The following is a 23,042-nucleotide window of genomic DNA, read 5'->3' as shown; positions in this document are numbered from 1 at the left end:
TTGTTACTAGGAGGCGGATAACGAATATTTGAAATAATTTACTCGCAGTAATTCATTTTAAATCAGGTTTAACTTTTCAAATATAAAACCAAATAATTTTATCCTGCTTTATAGAGCGAAAATTTCCAAACAACAGTGTTAAAGAAAAAAAATGTTGCAGAACAGTGAAAAACAGTGTTGTAGAAGTTGTTTGCATAGATCAAATATAGCAGTGGTTTTTTTGAACCACTACTATATTTGATCTATGCAAACAACTTCTACAAAGTCTCAAGTAAATGTTCGCAGAAACTTTTCCAGTCTCATACTGATATTTATGACATCTCAACATCAACTAAATTAAAGAACTCAATCACATTTTAAACTCTAAATTCTTAGGTGTTTTAATATCTTAATACGAATATTATTCGAAGAAAAAGTATCAATTAAGCACCAAAGTTTCTTAAAATACTGCGTTTTATATAAAGCCAGAACTAAATACAAAAACATGACACAAAATAACGGATTCCGTTTTATACTTTCATGACTAGGTATCCATGAAGCACGATTGTCTCTTAATTGATATTCAATTGGGTATTGTAAAAACCGTTCAAGTATAACCTGCTACGAAAAGTGCTTAATGATCTTACATACCAAAACTTAAAAAATAATAAATCATTAACTGGATATTTTTCAAGTAAAATCCCTGACTGAAACACTGATTTAACGTATCATTTGAAGTGGCTTAAAATCAATTTAAAAAATTCAATTTGTAAAACGCAGTTTTTATATAAAATTATTTCGTTATTATGATACAAATAAACAAATATTTATTAACATTAGAAAATTCATAACTTCACTATTTGTGCCTATGTTATAAGGTATCGTTTATGTTAACTAAATAAATTATTAGGTAGTATGCTACTTCAAAGTTGATTTAAAAAAAAACTAAATTAATAAATTACTAGGTAGCATTTTACGTCAAACTTAATTAAAAAAAAAAAAAATATATACTAAAAAGTGATTTTAAAAATGGAGATTGGTTGAAAAATTCAAAAAACCATAAAACAAAGGTGTTTTATTGAAAGAAAAGATAGAAAAACATAAACAAATAAAAATAACTAATGATAAAGAATTTGTAAAAACGAAAGGAGAAAAAAGCTCTTAAATTACTTTTTTTCAAAAAATACAACCAATGGTCTTCAACCAATGGTCTTCAACCATTAACTTTTACCAGTCTTCTACCATTAACTTTTACCAGCTTTTGTCTTGAATATTCAAATAAAATTTTCAAAATAGAAAGATATGTATTTACAATTAGAAATGGTATGTGCGTTGCTAAGATATTAAATCAAGCGGAGTTAAATGTTGTAACAAGATGCTTTGCAGCTTTAGCAATGTCGTATGCACATTGAATGACCTAAAAGTAAAAATAAATACAATAAAAATCATCAATAATGGAAGCAAAAAAAAAAAAAAAAAAAAAAAAAAAAAAAAAAAAAAAAAAAAAAAAAAACTGCTTTCAAAAATTATTTTCATTTTAATTGTGATCATATAAGTTTTAAAATAATTTATTTAATATTTTAAAAATATTTTAATTTCACATTTTCACTAAACATTTTAAAGATTTCTAAAAAGATCCCAAAGACACTTTTACAAATCATTAACAAAACAAAACACCTTTAAAAAAATACCAAAATCAACAGTTTTTGTAAAATTTGTTCATCTTTAATGAATATTTTTACTCTAAAATCTTTATCACAAAAGAAACCTTTAGATGAATCGCTCATTTTTTCAACCCCAAAAAAAGAACAATCTGGTCTCTATTGACCTTAAGTATTCAAGTAATCCTTTTATGCCAATACTTTCAGTAATTTTTGGGGTACCACAAGGTTTTATCCTTGTTTTTATATCGTTTCTTATCAATATATTATTTCTTGTCAACATTACCTACATTCCCGACAATCTTACATCTAAAGTGGCTCTAGTTTTTTTCCCCACACTTCGAACCTTTTGATTTTTCTCTCATCATTTTCATCTCACCTTCATGTTTTTTTTACTACAACCTACAACCTTTTAAGTCTTCTGTGATGTGAAAAAAAAAGCTGCAAATGTTAGATGTAAAAGTATTGCCTAAAACTATGCTCTAAACCCAATTATTGAAGAGAAATTCAAATCGAATTTCCCTTCTATAACTTACAAAACAGCTTCTAGAAAGGTGCAAAATCTTGTTTTAAACTATCAAAAAAAATAAACAAAAACAACAACATTAAAACCCAATACAAGAGGAAATAATAATAATGGAAGAACAAAATATTTAATATATCAAGTAATATAAAATGGACATTAAAGAAATTGACATCATTGACATCAATGAAGAAGTATGGAAGAATTTAATTTCCAAGTAGATGGGTTATGTGACAAATCAAACTAAAGTTTATATATCAAAAATTTGAAGGACTGAAACTTCACTTGCAAAAGATCAAGTAATTGATACACTAACAAAAATAAATTGCAAATACTCAAAAGTAAAAAAAAAGTGATTATAATCCCCAATAAAAAATGAGAAAAAAAAAAAAAAAAAAATCAGTTATCAGTCAATGTTAACACAGATTAGGTCGATGTCAGCATCATGTGCTAGCTTTAATTTTGAGACATGAAGTTGATTTCATTTTAGAAGATAAAACTATATCTTTAAACATCAACTATTTTTTTATTAAAGAAATTATTTTACTTAATTAGTAGTTAAATTTCAATAACGTTTAACTGAGAATTTTATTTCACATAAAGTATGGCATGATGATATGAAGTTTTAACTTGGATTACAAGTATTAAGTTTTCAAAAGATACACTTAATGTCTCATCTAAATAAAGTTCATTTTGATTCACAGTGCGGATTAGTCCGCATATTAAAAAAATATGATTTTTCAACGCAAACGCAAGACTCATAAGTCAACACAAACATAAGTAGTAGAACACTCAAGAATCAAGAGATTCAAACCGAATTCAAATCCCTCTAGAAGTACCGCACTCAGCCAGTTTCTCCACACTCAGCCAGTTTCTCTACAACTGCAAGGCTTCGTAGTTTAGGGTTGAAAGAGTTAAAAATAAAAAATAAAAAAGAGAAAAAAATGAACAAAAAATAAAAACAATGAATAAAAATAATGATTAAAAATGCCTTTTCCTCTCCAGAGCTTTGGGGATGTGAACTTAAATAAATAATAAAATGAAAAAACCTTAAACATATGCAAATTCCTCCTTAATAATAATAATAATAATAATAATAATAATAATAATAATAATAACAATAATAATAGTTAATGCTGTTGAGATAAAGTGCCAGGCAATAACTATGACAGCCAGTATAAATTAATTAATGAACAAGTCAGTTACTAAATAATAAAATGTTAATAATAAGCTTTTTTGGTTTTTCTCTTAGTCGTTATTCTAAGTCGACCGATTGCAAGTTTAATTTGAAGCTTTTAACTGTAGTAGATTGAACAACTTCTGCTGGTAGACTATTCCATCTTTTTTAGACCTTTCCTTGTGCTTGAATGCATTATTTAGTAGTGAGAGCATACTATTTGCTTTAATAGCTGCATATTTTACTCGTTTGGCCCATTTTAAATCACTTGATATATAAACACGAATGTCTTTTTCTTTTTTCGAATATTCTTTATTATTTGAACCAAAGTGCATAATTTTACATTTTTCAAAATTTAATCCTAATTTCCATTATGTAGACTATTCCTCAAGTTTATTTATATCATTTTGAAACAATTGTGAATTATTTAGAGAAGAAATAGGCGCAATTATTCATTATGGAACACATCTGTTAAAATATCTAGATATTCTAATAGGTTTTTTATACAGCTCTAGCTTTCCATAAAACCATATTGTTTTTTTTGAAAGTAAATTATTTTTTATGAGGTGTCGCATGACACAATCAGCTATTATTCCAACACTTTACATGATATTGAAGTTAATTAGATTGGTCTGTAGTTGGATGCTTTTAATTTGCTTCATTTTATAAAAAGTAGCATTACATTTGTTTTCTTCCACATATCTGGTAGGGTACCTGTTTCCATCGATTTTTGAACACTAATATAATAGGTATGATATTGATGAGCTGCATTCTTTTAAAACATAAGGATGAACAAAATCAAAACCGACTGATTTCAACTTATCAAGCACTTTAAGTCTAGTTTGAACATCATTTTGTGTTATTAAAACTGTGTTTAATAATAAATTTGAAGGCATATTATGAAACTCAATTATGCTTGCACCATTATCATTAACATACAAAGATTGAAAATATTAATTTAGTTCAGTAGCTATAGCGAATTGATCATTTATGATTTCCCAATTTTCAATTTCCAGAGCTCAAATTTGAGTTTAAATTATAAAAGAATAATGACACTTTTCATTATAAGGAAAATAATATAGTAGCTATATATACATATATATAGCTATATATATATACATAAATTGTAGATATATATACATAAATTGTATACAGGATATCATGAAACACACGAAACTCTTTGAAAATATAAACAAAAGGTTTCTACTCAAATTAAACTAATTTAAACAATTATTAAAGCATCAAATCTAAAAAAAAAATTTTATCAAACACTTTTTATTAAATGTATCAATTTTAGCCTATCTTTTCATTTCCATATTTAATTTTGTAAAAAAAAAAAGTAAATTTGACAGAAATCAACCACAGCAATAATGCTACGCAAAAATTGTTATAAGTCAGAAAAAGCTAGACTAACTAATTTTAGAATTTTCTTTTTTAGTAAAGTTCTAGTACTATTACTTTAACGTTTCTTTGAATCCACCAGGTTTTGATTTTTTCAAAAATCAAAAAGGTGCTTTTATTATTTTAATAAATTGTCTAATCAATTGACAACAAGGTTTTTTTTCTTTTCTTCTATTGATACTTTTTCTATTCATCCAGCCACTTGAACATAAATTCATATTGACACATTAAACATATTGACACACTTGAACTCTAAACATTTTATTAGTTTCGTTACATCTCAATCAGTTATAATTGGTAAAAAAGGTTACTTTCTCTTATTTTTAATTAAATATTAATTAAATAAACTTGATAATGCAGTAAATGTTTATTTTATCATTGCCGTATTGCTAATTACCATATTTACTTTATATTTTATTGTAAAATAGCTTGGTCTCAACTGGCTACTTTGTCACGAAAAAAAAAAAAAGTTTCAATTTGCAACATTACATCTCAATTGGCTTTTTTTTTAAACGTTTAAAAGTGTAACCAATTGAGACATAATGTAATGTAACAACAAGCACAGTTCAAATATGTCTCAAATACAGATTTTTTTACCTTATGTCTCACTTGGTTACACTTTTAAAAGTTTCAAAATAATATCTATATTTGCGACGTACTTTAACTGTCTCAAATTTGAGACATCAACTTGCAACTATACGACTCAATTGGCTTTTTTTTGTTAACTTTTAAAAGGGTAACCAATTGAGACGTAATGTAATGTAAAAAAATAGGCACAATTAAAATACATCTTAAATGCAGAACTTTTTTACCTTATGTTACGTCTCAATTGGTTGCATTTACATTACATCTCAATTGGTTACTCTTGAGCCCTTAATACAAGGCACGGGAATGTAAGGAGGATGGGTGGGAATTTTAGTCCAGGTCATAACATGCATAAAATTTTATGCATATTAAATAAATTATGAAAAAACAGTTGTTAGAAAATGGGGGTTTGACCACAAGCTATGCTAGAATGAAACAGTTTTAAAACTATTTATTTTTAGAATGGGTTGTGGTCAAATGCACATTTTCTAACAGATGTTTTTTCATAATTTCAATAGGATTTATTATGTTGATATAAGTTTTATACTTTGGTGAGAAAATTTTGAGGATTTATAAAGCCTGTTTACCCTGCAACTTTGATTTTTTGGTGACTGAAATAATGACTTTCTAATTTTTAAGTTTTTGATTTCTACAGAATTTTACTTTTTTAGTCTTGAGATTTAATTTTTCTGTTTATAAAAACTAAAAATTAATAAACGTGGTAGGGAGGGGTCTTAATAATCCTGGGGGGTGGGGGTGGTGGGGTAATAAGCCTAGGGTGGGTGGGAAAATTTTTCAAAAACTAATAAATGCTTTCAACCCCCCCTCCCCCCCAATCCTTGTATTAAGGACTCAAGAGTACACTTTTAAAAGTTGAAAAATCTGAAAATTATTAAATATATATTACTTAATGATTTTGAGATTTAATAAAATTGTTTTAGGATCGCTGATCAGATTTTTTCTGAAAGTGGTGTGGGAGATAAGGCCTACTTAAAAAATTGGCATTTAGCCAGGTATGCAACTTTTTATGGTCTTAATGTTCCTATGTGTTAATCTGCACGATTTTTTGTCTTGAAATCATTAAATTACATAAATATGAACTTATGAAAGTTAGATTTTTTAACTTAATTAAATTAACTTACCCAAACTTTCTATTTAAAGAATTAAATAATAAATTAATTTATATTTTTATTAGTAATTAAGTAATTTAATTATTTAAATAGTAGTTCGGGTAAGTTAAAAATTTTTCTGGGTTTCAAAAATAAAAATTAAAAGCGCTTTCATTTTTTTTTTGTATAAGAAAAAGTTAAATAATCAGTTTCAATTGGTGATTTAGTAGCAAAAAAAACTTTTTTTTGCGCTTTTAAAGTTTTAATAAACTCACAAGTAAAAGTATATATAAAATGTCAACCTATTATTTGTGTTGATACCATTTTTATCTAAAAATTTAAATAGTGTTTAAATTGGTTAAATCTTCTACTGTGTTTGTAACTTGTTATTTGTAATGCTTGATTTAGTATTTCTTTACTGTTGTTAAATCAATTTACTATTTCCACTATACATTAAATGTGTTTTTATTTGCATTTTCTTATATATATTTACATTTACTTACATATATTTTCATATACTTATATATGAAGACATTTATATATATAAAAACCAAAAAATTATAAAATATTAAGAAACCACACATTACAATGTTACGTCTTGTAAGGTTAAAAATATTACTTTTTGTTACGTAAAAATAACAGACATATGATACGTAACAATATGTAAATATGTTACAAAAACATGTTACATAACAGTTTTGTAACTTTACGTCTTGTTATATGAAATGTTATGTCTCGTCACATATGATTATGACGGACATTTTCCACGTATTGGTTTCGTTACATAATGAAACTGTTTCGTTACATAATAAAAATGTTATAGGGGAAAGATATTGACACACCTAAACATATTTACAAAACCCATATTAAAAATTAAACATATCTGAAAACTATTTGGAAATCTATTTTATTAATTTAAAAAACAAAATACAAATTGAAAATGAGTTTCATACTTGCTGAGTTAACATAGCTTGATCAATGTTTCTTTCAGGCAAAGCACTACTCCTGCATTCAACTTGTAATCTAGCTGCACTTGTTATCATCAAACGCAATGCCATTCGCACACTTTCAGCGCTAGGATGCTGGAAAAATATATATTTGTCATATAAATAACAAATTAAAAAGTATATATATCTTTACAGGACAACAGTCTTACTATCTGGTTTAACATTCAACATTTTCTGAATATCTGCATCATTTATTAATAAGGTTTACATTGAATTTACAAAAATTTGTTTTTTTTTAAAGACTTTTTTAAAATAAATAAATAAAAATTAAATTATCTTCACAACTTAAAAATAAAAGTAATCCACCTCATACTTTTTTTTTTTACTTATTTTTACCTCACAAAGGTACTGTTGTGACCCATATAAAGTATTAAGTAAATAATAATAATACAAAAGTATTAAGAAATGATTTCTTATAACTTAAGTAACTCTTTCTTTTTCGAGCATATAATATTAAGGAAAGCCTACAAAACTTATTTAAATTTTTTTTGAGTTAAATTGTTTTAGTCCATGGTTTTCATATTTCATGTTTACTAAACAAAAGAGTTTATATTTTTAATAAAAATAACATCTTTTTTTTACTTTTTTGAATTTTAGATGAAACTTATGAAAAAATTGCTGTAAAAGATAAGTTAGGACTCATGATCAAAACCTGTTGTAATAAGAAACTTTATAAGTTTTCAAACTCTTGAAAAGTTCTAATAAATAATGAACAAGAATTACAAAAAATCAGCAAACCAAGGACACAATACCTCAACAACTTAAAATTTATAAAATTCCTGCAAAGGAATTAAGAGTATTCTTGCAGAGGAATTCAGAGAATTGTTGAAGAGGAAGTTTGTGATAAAAAAATGATAGTATGATGTCATATTTTAAGATTGAAATGTTTTGTTTAAATGCATTTATAAATAGAATGTTGTTATTAATAACCTGTCGCTGCCCAGCCATATAGAAATCAATAAATTCATTTTATTTTTAGTGGACTTAACATTTATTAAATTTATTTTTTGGAAAAGACTAATTGCCTAAGTTAGACTTTCATTTTTCAAAAAAATGTGAACTTAGTGAAAGTCTAAAACTTTGAGAATACTCATTTTTCCAAAAGAAAATCTTAGTGGTGTTAACACAATAAATTTTCATAAATTTGGCTCATTTTATCTGAAATGAACCTATACCCAGTTTAGAGAAACTTCAAAAAATAGAAATTAAAGGAGAATCAGTCTTACTATTCTTAAACAGTAGTGTAAATTTATAAATCACCCTTATAATCGGACTGTTGCCTGCAACAGTCATTGATAGAGATTATAAGGGCAATCTCAGTCATTATTGCAATAAAACAAACCTCACTACAGAAAAGTCTAACACCGGAATCCCTACTGAATTTGTGTAACACCAATATTTTTTTGGAGAAAACAAGGAAATAAAGAAACATGACGCCTAAAGAGGTCATATAACAATGACACAAACAAAGACATACAATAAAGACATAACCCAATACAAGTATATATATTATTCTTAAACAATATTGTACATTTATTAAAAAAAACAAAAAACCTTTGGAAATAAGTTAGCCATATCAGTTACAGCTGCAGATATATTACTTGAACAAGGTACATATCTAAAAAAAATTTAATGCATAAAATGTGATTAAAGACAAAATCCAATATTTATATGCATTAATATTTATATGCATAGTAATATTTACTGAATAGGGAAACAAAAGTGGTGAAGTAAAACCATGTGGTGTAAAAGACAACATTTTTTGAAGACTTTTAAAAATTCTTCTTTTTGAAACTTATTTGCTTACCTACTACTTCGTCCACTTTGAGCTGCTAAAAGTAACTCTTGAATTTTCTTTGTAATTTGTTCTGTAGCATTAACAATGTCTTCTTGTGAAGGACCAATTTCTTGTTGAAAATCTATATCATCTTCTGTACTACGATAAGGATCTGCAGAATCCTCTTCTGATTCATTATAGTCTTAATTTGAGAAATAAAAAAAAATTGTTGCAAAAACCCAATCAATTTAAAATAATAATAATAATAAAAATTAACAATTTCTGATAAATAATAATTTTCTTAATAAATTTCTAATAAGAAATAAAATTTCTTGATAAAATTTTTGTAAATTCATTTCAACAACTTTATGATGATTTTATAAATTTGTACTAAATTATTTTAATTAATAATAAATTGTTAAAACACTTTGTAAATTTTATAGTAGTGTAAAAACTATAATTATATTTTATAGTAGTTTAATTATAGAATTATTTAACTATATTTGAATATTTATTGAATACTTTGATATTCTTTGTTTTTTGTTTCAAAGAATAATTATAGCTTTTTTTCAAGACAATATTAAAATATTGTTATATATGCATAAATATATATATATATATATATATATATATATATATATATATATATATATATATATATATATATATATATATATATATATATATATATATATATATATATATATATATAATGTATATATTTAAACTTTAAAACTTTAATATATTTAAAAAAATGGTTTATATACTATTTATTGATTGTTTTATTGTATATATAAATACATTTTATTTTACATTTTTTATTGTTAAACATATTATTAATATATATATATATGTATATATATATACATATATATAAATATAAATATATATATATATATATATATATATATATATATATATATATATATATATATATATATATATATATATATATATATATATATAACCCCTAACTGGTTGTCAGAAAGTTTTTCTGTATTTTGTTGACAAAAAGTAAAAATTAAAATGCAAGACCAGAGTTTTTTTTTTATTACTTGATAGACTGCCTGCCCCAACCAAACCCTCAGTCGATGTAGCAGCACAAAAATAAAAACATTTTATTAAAAAAAAATAAAAATAAAAACATTATTTACATTATTAAAAACATTCAGAATGTTTTAAAAACATTAAGAATATTTTTAAAACATTGTTTTTTTAAAAAACGATTAATTTGTAATCAAATTAACGGTTTTAACTTTCTGACAACACGCAAATGTACATGTATATATATATATATATATATATATATATATATATATATATATATATATATATATATATATATATATATATTAGGGTGTCCCAGCCGCCCCTTATATTCTAAAAAAGATCTGTTCATATTCTTAAAACTTTCTATTGGTTCGCACAAGCAACTTGGTTAAACTTTTTCAAAATTTTAATAGATTTAGGGCGAGCACAAGACTCATGAACACTTACCGAGTCCCTAATATTATAACAAATTTTTTTTTTAAAAGTATGTCATGTTGGGTCTCAAAAGAAGCAAAATTGTATAAAATTTCAAAAATTTCATTATATAAAAAAATAATTATTTATAATATTTTTTTGGAATTATTATCAAAAAAATACACTTCTTTCATTTTTAGTTATAAAAGATCTTTTTTTCTGCAATAAACCTTTTTTAATAATATTAGGTAAGTGTTCGAGGGTCTTGTGCTCCTCCTAAATCCAATAAAATTTTGAAAAATTTAAAATCACTAATACTAAATATTTTGTATTAGTAATTTTTTTTGGTAACTATATTGTTTTTAATAAAAACATGGTGAGAAAAAAGATTTACTGGATTTTCTATTTGTTTCACTGTTCTGACTATTTTTGAATTTATTTGGTTAAATATCATATTTCAAGTTTATATATATATATATATATATATATATATATATATATATATATATATATATATATATATATATATATATATATAAAACAATAATAATGACTATTTATTGCTGAAATTTAACAAAATAACAATTAAATTGATTTAAATGTTCATAATGTTAAATGAGAGCGTGTAACATGCTCTATATCAGCCTGTGACTTTATGTTTTCTTTTAATATATTTGCCTTATCTTTTTTTAAATGTTTTAACTGATGTAGATAGCACTATAGACGGAGGAAGACAATTCTATACAGTGGCTATTCTATTAAGAATAAAATTCTCTCTTATTGGACAACATTCCTTTACTAGTTCTTTTTTGAATCAAATGGAATCTTTTCTGTATGCAGATTGTTCCATTAACTCATCAAGTTTTACTATTATTTTTGACGTAGATATACACGATTTAACTTGTATGAAAACGTGAACAATTTTGAAGCACTCTATTAAGTCTCCTCTTAACCTTCGAGTTTCTAGCGTTGTAATATTAAACCTTTTTAATAGTGATTCATAACTTAGATGTGAGAGAAGCTTTTTGTTCGAGTTGCTTTTCTTTGAACTTTTTCAAGAGCTGCTATATCATATTTCTTTGATGGATTCCAGATTGGTGCTGCATATTCGAGAAGCGGTCGAACAAAGGCTTTATACAATATTTCAGCAATTGAGGTGGTGTAGAATTCAAATGTGTGTTTAATTAAACCAAGCATTTTGTTAGTTCTGTTAGCACAGTAGTTGATATGTTGGCTATATTTTCCATCAGTAGATGTCATAATGCCTAAATCAATTTTCTGAGTCGGATTCTTCAATTCGAATTCTTATTTTTTGATCAAAGTCAAAGATAGTGTAATTTCTTTTTTGATTACCAAAATGCATTATTTTACATTTACTTATATCAAGTTTCATCTTCCATTCCTGACACCATTTAGCTATTTTATCTATATCATTTTGTAATTCGTTTCTTAGTATTTCAATTTCATCCAGCTCAGCAAGAGTTTTACTATCGTCAGCGTATACTTTTATTACGTATAAAAGTTTACAAGGAAGGTCATTTATGAATATTGTGAATAAAAGTGGTTTAAGTACTGATCCTAGTAATTGCCACTACTGATTGACTCCAGTCAGACTGGTTTTCACCAAGTAAAACTCGTTGTTGTCTATTACTTAAAGTTAAACCGTATGATTTAACTTTATGGATAATGTATTCATGTGATACAGTGTCAAATGCTTTCGCACATGTATATATATATTTCATTTTGAAAAATTTAAATAAAAAAATACAACTTTATTAAGTTGTATTTTTTCTTTTAAATATTTTAAAGCATAATTCAGTTTTTTTTTTCAAAAATATTGATCACTCTTATATAGAAAAATAATTGTATTTCCAACAATATACAACATATATTAATATATCAATATATATAATTATAATAGGTAATATTTTCAAATGCCCTCTCCTACTTCAGTCAGAGATATTTCATTTCTTTGATAATCTTCATCATCATTGACATTAAATTGATAATCTTCATCATCATCGACATTATATTTGTATCTGAATTTGAAGCATTGACTGATGTAGACGTTAATACTACAGGTGCAGATTCATAATGAAAGTTGGCCACACCCAGACATTGTATCTGTAGAACAAAAACTTTTGTGATTGCAGCTTTGGTAATGATTGGAAATAATTCATAATCTTTATCGGCTTCATCATTGTTTGGATTTTCATTGGAACTTCCATCATGTAAATATTGCAAAACACTTGAAACTTCTGTTCGCCTTTCAAGGATACATACTTTTAAAGCTGCTTTCAACTTAACAAACATGGATGGTCAGTTATTGATTTCATCATAAATTGAATAGCAGGATCTGCAGATAACAAAGCTGCATCCTTAGGTAGATTGCTTCAACTGTAAGCTTAATGGGAAGTAAAACTGAAAGAATATCTGACAACATTTCAAACTCGGCATCTGAAAACAAAATAAGTGATTTTAAATCTATTAGACTCTTTTTGATGCAATTTATTAATTTTATGAAACCTTCTGTCATAGACACCAAACTATTCCATCGTGTTCTAGAGTCTAAAACCAGAGATAATTTTTTCCCGAACTCTTCTTTTACATACATTTTGTAGGATTTTGTAATTTTTGTAGGCGAAGATCGAAATATTATGACCACTTTTAACTAATGGTAACATTTGCTGATGTACCAGAAAAGAAGAAATATCATCATCATTTTCAGTGGAAATTATGAGTAAAGTTTTAATTTTCATAAATTAATTCGTTTCATCTGTGGAATTCTGCTCTTTTTCAAATCTGGGTGTAGGAACAGATATAACGTTGGCATCTTCTTCATTATGCAGACTAGCCTCATAATTAGGTTTTTTGTAGAACACGCTGAAACAGCCAACTGAATTCCATGCGCTAAACATAGTTACTGATGTGCTTCATTTAACCTGCCAACCTTTGTCATAACTGCAGCGCCATCAGAGGTAATACCTACAATATTCTTCATCAACAGCACAAAATCATCTAACCTATCATTCACAAGCTCAACACATTTTTCTGCAGAAATTGTTCTAAAACACAAACCAATCCTAGATTCCAAAATTCTTTATCAGAGTGGACATAAATATTTATGTAATGTCTATTTCTTACCGATGTCCATTCATTGAAAGTTAAAGAAAATCTGTTTTCATTAGCAATTCTGCTCGATAATTCTTTAAATACTTGGTCTTGTATAATTTTTTATCGAACTCATCTACTGTAATTCAAGACCACTTTGGTAACTGTTTAATGATACTTTAGAATGTTAGAGGAGCTTCTGGCTGTGAAGCCTTTTCTGATATCATATAAAATGCAGATAATGTTAAATGATAAACTATCACATACAGTCATCCTAGCTAAAACAGCTGGTAATAATTGATCCATTTTATCACTTTAAAAAAAGTTGTTAACAGAAGGTTTTAATTTCGGTACAAATTCTGAAGAATCTAAAACATCTCTTTTTAATAAATTGATTTCATGAATTGTATTTAAATGGGAATAAACCTCCATGTGTTTACATTATTCTCTTACACAATTTGTATTCAGCACACTATCCTGCTTTTTCTCTTACAAAATGAAAACATGGTGAATTTTTATCATTTGCTTTGGAATGCTCCTTAAAATCTTGAATATTCATATCGATGTAAAATACAAATTTTCTTAAAGTTTAAAACACAATAATAAAATGTATAATTCATACTCTGATTAAAAAGAAATTATTTTACCGTTTGGAATTTTATATAATACTTTAACTAAACTATTACAGCACCTAAAACTATCATATAACCAACTAACCTATATCATATAACCAACTAACCTATATTATTTAACCAACTAACCTATATCATACAACCAACTAACCTATACCATATAACCAACTAACCTATATCATATAACCACATTTAATTTTGTTTGATGAATTTTGTTTCCATTTATAAGATCAGTTAAAATTTTGAACTTTCGAATGATGAAATTATTTTAAATTCCGAAATATTATTATTCAACTTTTTTAATACCGGTATTTCGGCAACTATAAATTGTTCCAAATACCAGAATCCTGGTATTCCCAACCCTAGTATGCATGTATCTATGTATATGTATATATATATATATATATATATATATATATATATATATATATATATAATATATATATATATATATAAAAAATATATATATATATATATATACACACACAATATATAAAATATATATATTTAATACATATAATATATAAGACTATTTGAAAATGATGTTGCAACTATTTTATGATTATTGATTTTTAAAATTTCACCCATTTTAAGTTATAAAAGTGTTATTTGCTCTGGGTGTTGCATTAACACTCAAGGTTTGAAATTTTATAAAAAAATATTTTTATGACTATCCAGAAACTTTCAAAAAACTTTGAATAACTTTGTCAAAAAAAAAAGTTATGTTATGATTTTCGCTGGATTAAAAAACGAATGATTATTATTGTTAAAAATAAAACAAAAAAATAAAAAGTCTTTAATAGATAAGGTGGTGGAAAGATTAACACTAGGTTGTTACACTAGGTAGGTTGTTACACTAGTTTTGGTTGATTTTAGTCATAAATAATATAAGAGTTAAAAGTCTTAATTAAATATTTAAATACTATTCTAATATATTCTTAGTCAAAAGGTTTCTTTGAAGACAGAAAAGTTTTTGATCAAAACAATTTGCACAGTTTGTAGTTAATGTTTAAACTAAGACCAATAATGTTAAACACTGACAGCTTCAATATAAAATTAATATTGGTAACAATTGACGGAATAAAAAAATCAACGGAAAATTATAACATTCTTGAACTCATTTTGATTATTGAAATCTGAAAAACAAAATAGATATAACTTACAAATATGTTTTTAGAACAAAATAAAAAAAAATACTTTGATCTTTGGCATCTAATTTTCGATTATCTGAATAAGCAGGTGACTTTGTATCATTGGTTGTTTCTTCCCTTTTATTTATTGAATATGATTGTACTGATGGAGTTGGATGAACTTCAGTTTTTTGTGTCTTTGTACGATCATACTTCTGAAAAAGATATTTTAAGTAATAAACAGTATAAAAATTGTTAAGACACCTAATGTAAACATAAAGACACATAAGGTAAACATAAAGACACATAATGTAAACATAAAGACACATAATGTAAACATAAAGACACATAATATAAAATAATAATTTATTTTAAAAATAAAGAGTGCAATGATTTAGGATTATCAATTTCAGGTTGTTGTGGTTTTTTTGTGTTCAAACCAGTATTTTAGAAATCAAGGAAAGAGCTTATTTTGTACCATGTGGTGGTCATTGCCTAAACTTGTTGCTTTTAAGCTAAATCCTCGCAAAAACCAACTTATTTTATTCAAAATAAATGTTTTTAATACATATCAAATGATTTTTAATATTCTGTGTTTATTATTTAATTGTAAGTAAAAATCTAAATCCATTGTTTTTTAAAATTTTATGTGAATAAAGCTCGAAAAACATTTTTTTTTTTAATTAACTTTGAAATGGTACATGTCAGGTAGGGTGCATCAAATGCCTCTAAGTCAAGCAAATACTTTCTACCTATTCTTAAAATGTTTTATTGCTCACAAATGCTGCCTAGAGAAAATTTCATGCAACTGAAATGGAACTCATTTAGGAGGTTCACCACAAATTTGAAAAATGTTACTATGCACAACTCGACACAATGGAGTTTTTGCATGCTAAAAATTCTTAAGCTTGAAATATCTTTCATCCTAAACTGATTAGCTGATTAGCTGAATATTAAGTGGTTTGTTTATATTTGTTGCCAACTTGTATTTCTGAAATAATTTGTTAAAAATTTTCAAAAAAGTGTAACAAATTCACAAATTCTTATGGTTGTTGCCATGTGGTTTGTTTATACTCCCTATGTTTTTTTGTTGTCAACTTGTCATAACTAATAAATTGAATGATAAGTCAAACTTAATGGTTATTACAAACTTTAGGCCAAACACTGGCGTTTTTGACCTTAGCTTTAACACATGCTAGACTGAACAAAATGTCAAAGGTTTAACTCATGCTAATAATCTTGTGTTTAAATTTAAAAAAATCCCTGCTTCTGTAGTTTCTGTTGTTGAAGAAATGTAAGGGCCTGTTACAGCTAAAGTGGCAAAAAAGATAAAACAATCATCTGCAATATTTGGTTTTAGCAATGACATTACTGAGCTTGTTGCAAAGATAACCGATTCTCAACTGCCAACATCAATGCATTATTTAATGTGGCACATCAAAGCTGGAGTGCAAGAGAGCTGCATCAGATTTCTAAAAGCTAAAATGGTTCTAGCACAGATTTTCATCTATTATGGAAAAGCTAACATTCTAATGATTAGTGAAATTACATCATGCCAGAAGCTTCTAAAACTAATAAATGACAATGCTAAAGTAAGAGTCATTTTGGTCAAACACAGGTCAACTGCAAGGTGCATTGCAAAAGTTCAACAAATGGAAGAGACACTAACATATTTACACTCTGGCCTAGTAATGATGAACAAGCGATGTGACAGCGATGACAGTAACATTTTTTCAATACATAGACTGAAGATTACTCCTACACAACAAGCTGCAAACACTATTGTGCTTATTGCAGAGGCTAGAGAAGACACATCTAAGGTCTCTGCATCATATTCAACCACTGATAAATGCTGTCATCGAATTGCAAAAAACATTGCTACCAACTACAAAGATCAATCGGTTGTTCCGAAGCTGCTTACATTACACGGGGACTCTAAGTTACTCCCTTCATTATCAAACAAAAACATTTCTGAAGAGCAACTTCCAATAGTGGTTGGAAATGCAAATGAGCTCTAACTTCTTGGCATTCCCACATATTAATCTGACACAGATCGTAACACAGGTGACTCTGTAGCAGACTTAACATTTGAACTGCTCTCTTTATGGAAATGTTGTGATCTAGAGGTAAAAATGACATTCGATACTAGAGCATCAAACACTGGGCAAGTGACAGCAGCAAATCTAGCAGTGTATCACAATCCAGCAGTAACTAGGTAAAGCTCTTCTATGGTCTGCTTGTCATCATCATGTTGATGAATTTATGTCACATGTATTTGATGATCTAAAGATTAAAACTTCAAAGATGTTCTCCGGATTTTGTAAACACTTTAAGCTTCTAGGTTCTCACAAATAAGCAACACTACACTCATCAATATCTGCAACTTCAGTAGTTGCAGTACAATTATTTTGCTTTAACAGAAGTGATTACAATGAAACAGCAAGAGATTTTGATGACAGTCTTCAAAAAATTGTTCTTGAACTCACATTTACAGCAGCTCTTGTGCAAAGATTATTATTTGGAGTTTGTTGAGTTCTGCATAGTTTTTCTTCTTGGTAACGAAGCAGGTTCCCACTAATGACAATGTCAACAAGATTAGCATATTTGGTTTGACCAGACATGGAGTTGTCTTTCACAACCTTCAGTTAAACTCAGAGTTCTTAATGCATGATGATGTTTGTAACTGGTCAAACTTAGCCTCATTTAATACATTATTAGTCAACCTGAATGCCATTACCATTGCCAATGACTGTGCTGAGAGAGGAGTTAAACTTCTCTCTCAGCATAATCATTGACAATGTTAAAGTGCAGACTTTTTGGCTTCTTCAAAGGGAGAAGAAGAATATTAGAATGTTTTGCAGGTGGTTTAGTAAGATAGCTGTGCACAGCCAGACCTCTGTAAAGAAAAAGAAATTCAACTTTAAAATGATTAATGTAAGTGTACAAGAGAGTAATGTTCTGTTTGATTCACTTTCTAGATATTGCATAATGATATTGCAGTTGGAGTAAACATGTTAAAATAGTAAAAATTAAAACTGGCGGACCCCCTAAAATTTGTCCAATTCTTTTGAAACTTTTCCGTAAATTATTTTTTAATTTTAGAAAAAAATAAAATAAAATGGGAGTGAAATATAAAGTGATTTGAAAAATTTTTTAAAACCATAAGGTGTTTAATGCACCCTAAGGTTGGGCTTACGTTGGCACAACGTTTTTTAATAATAATATTGATAATATAGTTTAAATACTTGCAATGCGGAGTTTTATGTGTTTCCACAATCATTAGGCAATTAGCAGAAATAGTATTTTACTACAAACTTTGCTTTAAAAATAACGGTTTTATTAAGGTTAAGAATGGAAATTTCTTAAATAGTTGGTAAGGTGTCAGTAATAAGTTATTTATTAGTAAATAATTAATAAAGTGGAGAAAAAAAAATTTTTCAAAATTTTTCAATAATTTAAATTTATTTAGCTAGCTAAAAAGTGGAAATTTACATATTAAAAATTTTAAGTTTTAAATTGAGGTAAAATAAGTAGGTTGATTTTATAATTAAATAGTTTAAGAAAATAAGTAATTTTTATATTTGTAAATAAAAGATGCTAATAGGGTATGTTTTTAACTAAGTTTGTAGCTAGCTACATAAATTTTTAGTACTTATTTTCATGACGCCATTTTGATATGAATTCAGATCATTTATTTAGTAGAACAAGTATTTATTAAAAAATATAAAAACATATATTTATAATATCTTTTATTAATTTCCTCCAGTAAAGTTGTAAAACTTGAAAAAGTTGCAAAATTTAGTTACAAATGTTGAGGTACCTGGTTGACCACATGGATTTAGATTTTTTTTTCAAAACTTACTTCTTTAGAAACAAGCTTCAAAAACAAAATTTATATCCACAAGATGTCTAATTAATAAAACTTATGTGTTTTGATTTAGACCTGCCATGTTTATTATCATTACTTACATTAGGATCAACACGTTGCTCAAAATCATCTCGTTCAAACTTTAATTGTGCAACTTGAGCTCGAAGTGATGCATTTTCCTGCATTAACTTTTGAACCTATAACCATATTTTAAATTAAAAAACTACAACAAATAAAATAAAAAACAAATAAAAAACCTTGAAACATAAAAAAATACCATAGATCGCAAAAGATTGACTTCTTGTCCTAAACTATGGTTTTGTTCTTCTAGTTCTTGAAATTTTCCCTACAAAATTATATATATATATATATATATATATATATATATATATATATATATATATATATATATATATATATATATATATATATATATATATATATATATATATACATATATATATATGTATATGTATATATATATAACATAAATATATAACATATATATGTTATATATATACATATATAATTCTGATTCACTCCCAACAAGGCTGCAGGTAACCACTTTTAAGATGGGAGTTATTAGAAAAAAAGAATAGTTATAGAGCAAGGAAAAGGTTGACAGAAGACTTAAAAAGTTGAAGGTTGTATGAGTCAGGAAAACATGAAGATGGGAGAGAGTTCCAAAGAGTTAAAGTGTGGGGAAAAAACTAGACAAATAAAGGTTTTAGAGCATGTAGGGACAGATACAGTAAACAAATGAGACTTTGCTGGATGATGAGTCAAACAAGAAAGAGTTTTAGTTGATGGAAGATGATAGCTCCTTTGAGCAGTGTCCATGGGAAAGAGGCTCAAGCTTAGCAAATAGAGAGGCTATGTTTACATATTATATATAATTGAATAACTATGTATATACATTAGGGTGACAAATAAATGCATTGAAAAAAATGTATATATATTTTTTTCTTATGCTCTCAACTTTTTATTTGGTTCCATTTAATGAAAAAATGATATTGGGAAATTTTTGATGCAATATGTTAATGTTTAGGGGTTGCTCAGTTAGTTTTTTAATTTTGCAAGATTGTTCGAACACACAATTTTTCATATTTCTCATCACTTATCACATTTATTCTAATAATTATGTTGAGAATATTATCAATATTTTATTATTTCCTAATCTTGTGAGTTATTATGCATACTTTGTTATACATTAATAATATACTTCGTTATTTTTTTTAAAAAATTAGTAAGTTAAAAATAAATTGGCTGGAATTCACAAAACTTGTATTACTTCATCATCCACTTAAGTTTTTGCATCAGTATTGTACTACTGCTGAAATTAGTGCATCATCCTGTAATTTCAAATGAGTTCATTGTCTTGAAAAGAAATAAATTTTAAAAACACATAATTTGATAGATGTTTTCAAAGTCAATTTATAATGGAGACTAGAAGTCAAAATGAAGTATGGTGTGTTGGTCAAGCTACAGCTGTGATCACAGGACAAAAGTTGCCATCTAAAAGGCAAGTTTTGCAAACTTATTTTTTCTTTAAAAAATAACAACAATGTAAGAGAAAGTGCAGGCCTTGTGACAGATCTAGACTTTTGGCAAAGAGCTAAAGTTCCGACAAAGCAACATTATCATGTTATAACACATGTTGAAAAACTTGTTGAGAAATACGGAAAGCTGAAAAAGAATAAAGGCCACAAAGCAGGAACTCAGCAAAAAAATGAAGAAACTTTTTCTCAAGAAATCGAAGAACTATTTGATATTCCTCATAAAGATGCTTTAAAATTAATCACAATAGAAGAAGACATGACATTTCTTATACAAAGAGAAAGAAGAAAAGGCTGCATGAGTTCAGTTGATTGTGAATTGTTCAAACAAGTACGGCGTATTTTAGACAGAAAAAAAGCAAACGAAGAAAGAGAAACAAAAGAGCTAAATAGAAAAACGTGTTCAACAGCCACAGACCCAGTTTTAACAGAATCAGACTCCTCTCAGGGTACTGATAATAAAGTAGATGACTTTGCTCCATCAAAAGCAAAAAAACTGACGATTCGTGATCAGTGGAGTAAATTCAATTCTGAATCTTGGCTCTTAACTGATGCAGATCTCAAAGTGTATGGTTCACTTGTACCATTAGCAATAGAATTTGCTGTAAATATGCTGCTAGGAACAAAACAACCTTGCGATGATTACAAAGAACTTTTGCAACTGTTGATAATTTTTTTAGAAAAAACTCCTCCAGGTCAAGGGGGAATAACCTTTCGTACTCCTGATGCTATGTATCAAGCACAATGGATGGTAAAAACACTCTAATCTATTAAAATATACCTGTTTCAACATCAATTTCATTTAAAAAAGAATGAAGAGAAAAATCTTCTACAATTTTCAATATTTTCAACTTTGATTTACATGAAACACTGGTTTCGGGCTCCCATCTCTTCATCTGCTCCTCACAATGACCTGACACTGATTGAGAAGTTCGATAATTTCAAAATATTTGACAAAGAAGTTGCTGAATCTGCTATAAAAGCCATTGCAAGACATTTATAATAATTAACTGAAGAACTTGTGAGTCTCTCTTTTTTCAGCAATAATGCTGATAATCAAACTAAAGATAAAATGTTGATTGCACTTGAAATCCAGCTAAAAAAAAAATAGGTTAAAAGGCTTGAAGGTAAAGGATTAATGGATACAATTGTAAAAATGAACTTAGATAACTTTGTAACAAATAGATCAAAATATGTATTTGAAGTGCTTGGAATAAATTGGACATTTATGAAGGATCATTGCCTAGACACATGGAGTACAGTAATCAAATACCAGGAAGCATACAAAATTGTTAATTCTATGAAAGTTGTGAATGACACAGCCGAAAGAGGGGTGAAACTTGTTTCAGATTACATAAAAATCTTAACAAAATATGAAACTTAATTGCTATATGTTTTACAAACTGTGGAAGAACATCGATGTCGAATTTCAGATATGCTAAAGTCCACAATTTTTAGTTAAAAGGAACACAATAAAGGGTTGAGAGTCCAATTTTGAACACCCTAATATACATTTATGTATATATATATATACATATATGTATATATATATACATATATGTATACATATATGTATATATATGTATACATATATGTATATATATATATATGTATATATATATGTATATATATATATATATACATATATACATATACACATATATACATATATATATACATATATATGCATACATATATATACATACATATATATACATACACAGGCCTTGTTAAGAAGCGTTACGCAGCTCGCATTTTGCCTGTGAAAAGGCAATTTGCCCACGCGTTCAGCAGTTTTGCGTTACGCAAAAACTTTTATCTTTCAGAATATTTAAATTATCTTTTGATATCGTTTACGTGACGTTTATTCAGAAGAAATAAAGTCGTAAGTAAAAGCATTTAACTGCAATTGTAAACTAATAGATTTTTTGTTAAAGAAACAGTTTGGTTAATAATTTTTTTATTATTGTTAAAAATTAGTTAAAGAAAATAAAGTGTTTTAAGTTTTATCTTAAGGAATTAAATATATAAATTCCTTTTAAATATAAAAATTCTTTTTTGT

General features: G+C 26.6%; 1 protein-coding gene across 3 annotated transcripts in view; it reads right to left on the bottom strand.

Moving 5' to 3' along the window:
• Positions 1-745: 745 nt before the first annotated feature.
• The window catches only part of LOC100202366 (ARF GTPase-activating protein GIT1), a 63,866-nt gene continuing 41,569 nt past the window's right edge, over positions 746-23,042 (bottom strand). For all 3 annotated transcript variants that reach the window (XM_065808195.1, XM_065808196.1, XM_065808197.1), the window contains 7 exons: positions 19,702-19,770; positions 19,526-19,621; positions 15,624-15,771; positions 9,250-9,421; positions 8,997-9,060; positions 7,389-7,517; positions 746-1,396 (listed from right to left, as the gene is read on the bottom strand). In XM_065808195.1, the coding sequence (XP_065664267.1) occupies positions 1,328-1,396; positions 7,389-7,517; positions 8,997-9,060; positions 9,250-9,421; positions 15,624-15,771; positions 19,526-19,621; positions 19,702-19,770 (747 nt within the window). In that variant the 3' untranslated portion in view covers positions 746-1,327. The remainder of the gene's footprint in view (positions 1,397-7,388; positions 7,518-8,996; positions 9,061-9,249; positions 9,422-15,623; positions 15,772-19,525; positions 19,622-19,701; positions 19,771-23,042) is intronic.

This window comes from Hydra vulgaris, chromosome 10 (genome assembly GCF_038396675.1).
Source record: "Hydra vulgaris chromosome 10, alternate assembly HydraT2T_AEP".
Lineage (NCBI taxonomy): Eukaryota > Metazoa > Cnidaria > Hydrozoa > Anthoathecata > Hydridae > Hydra > Hydra vulgaris.
This window is presented reverse-complemented; position numbering and strand designations above follow the sequence as displayed.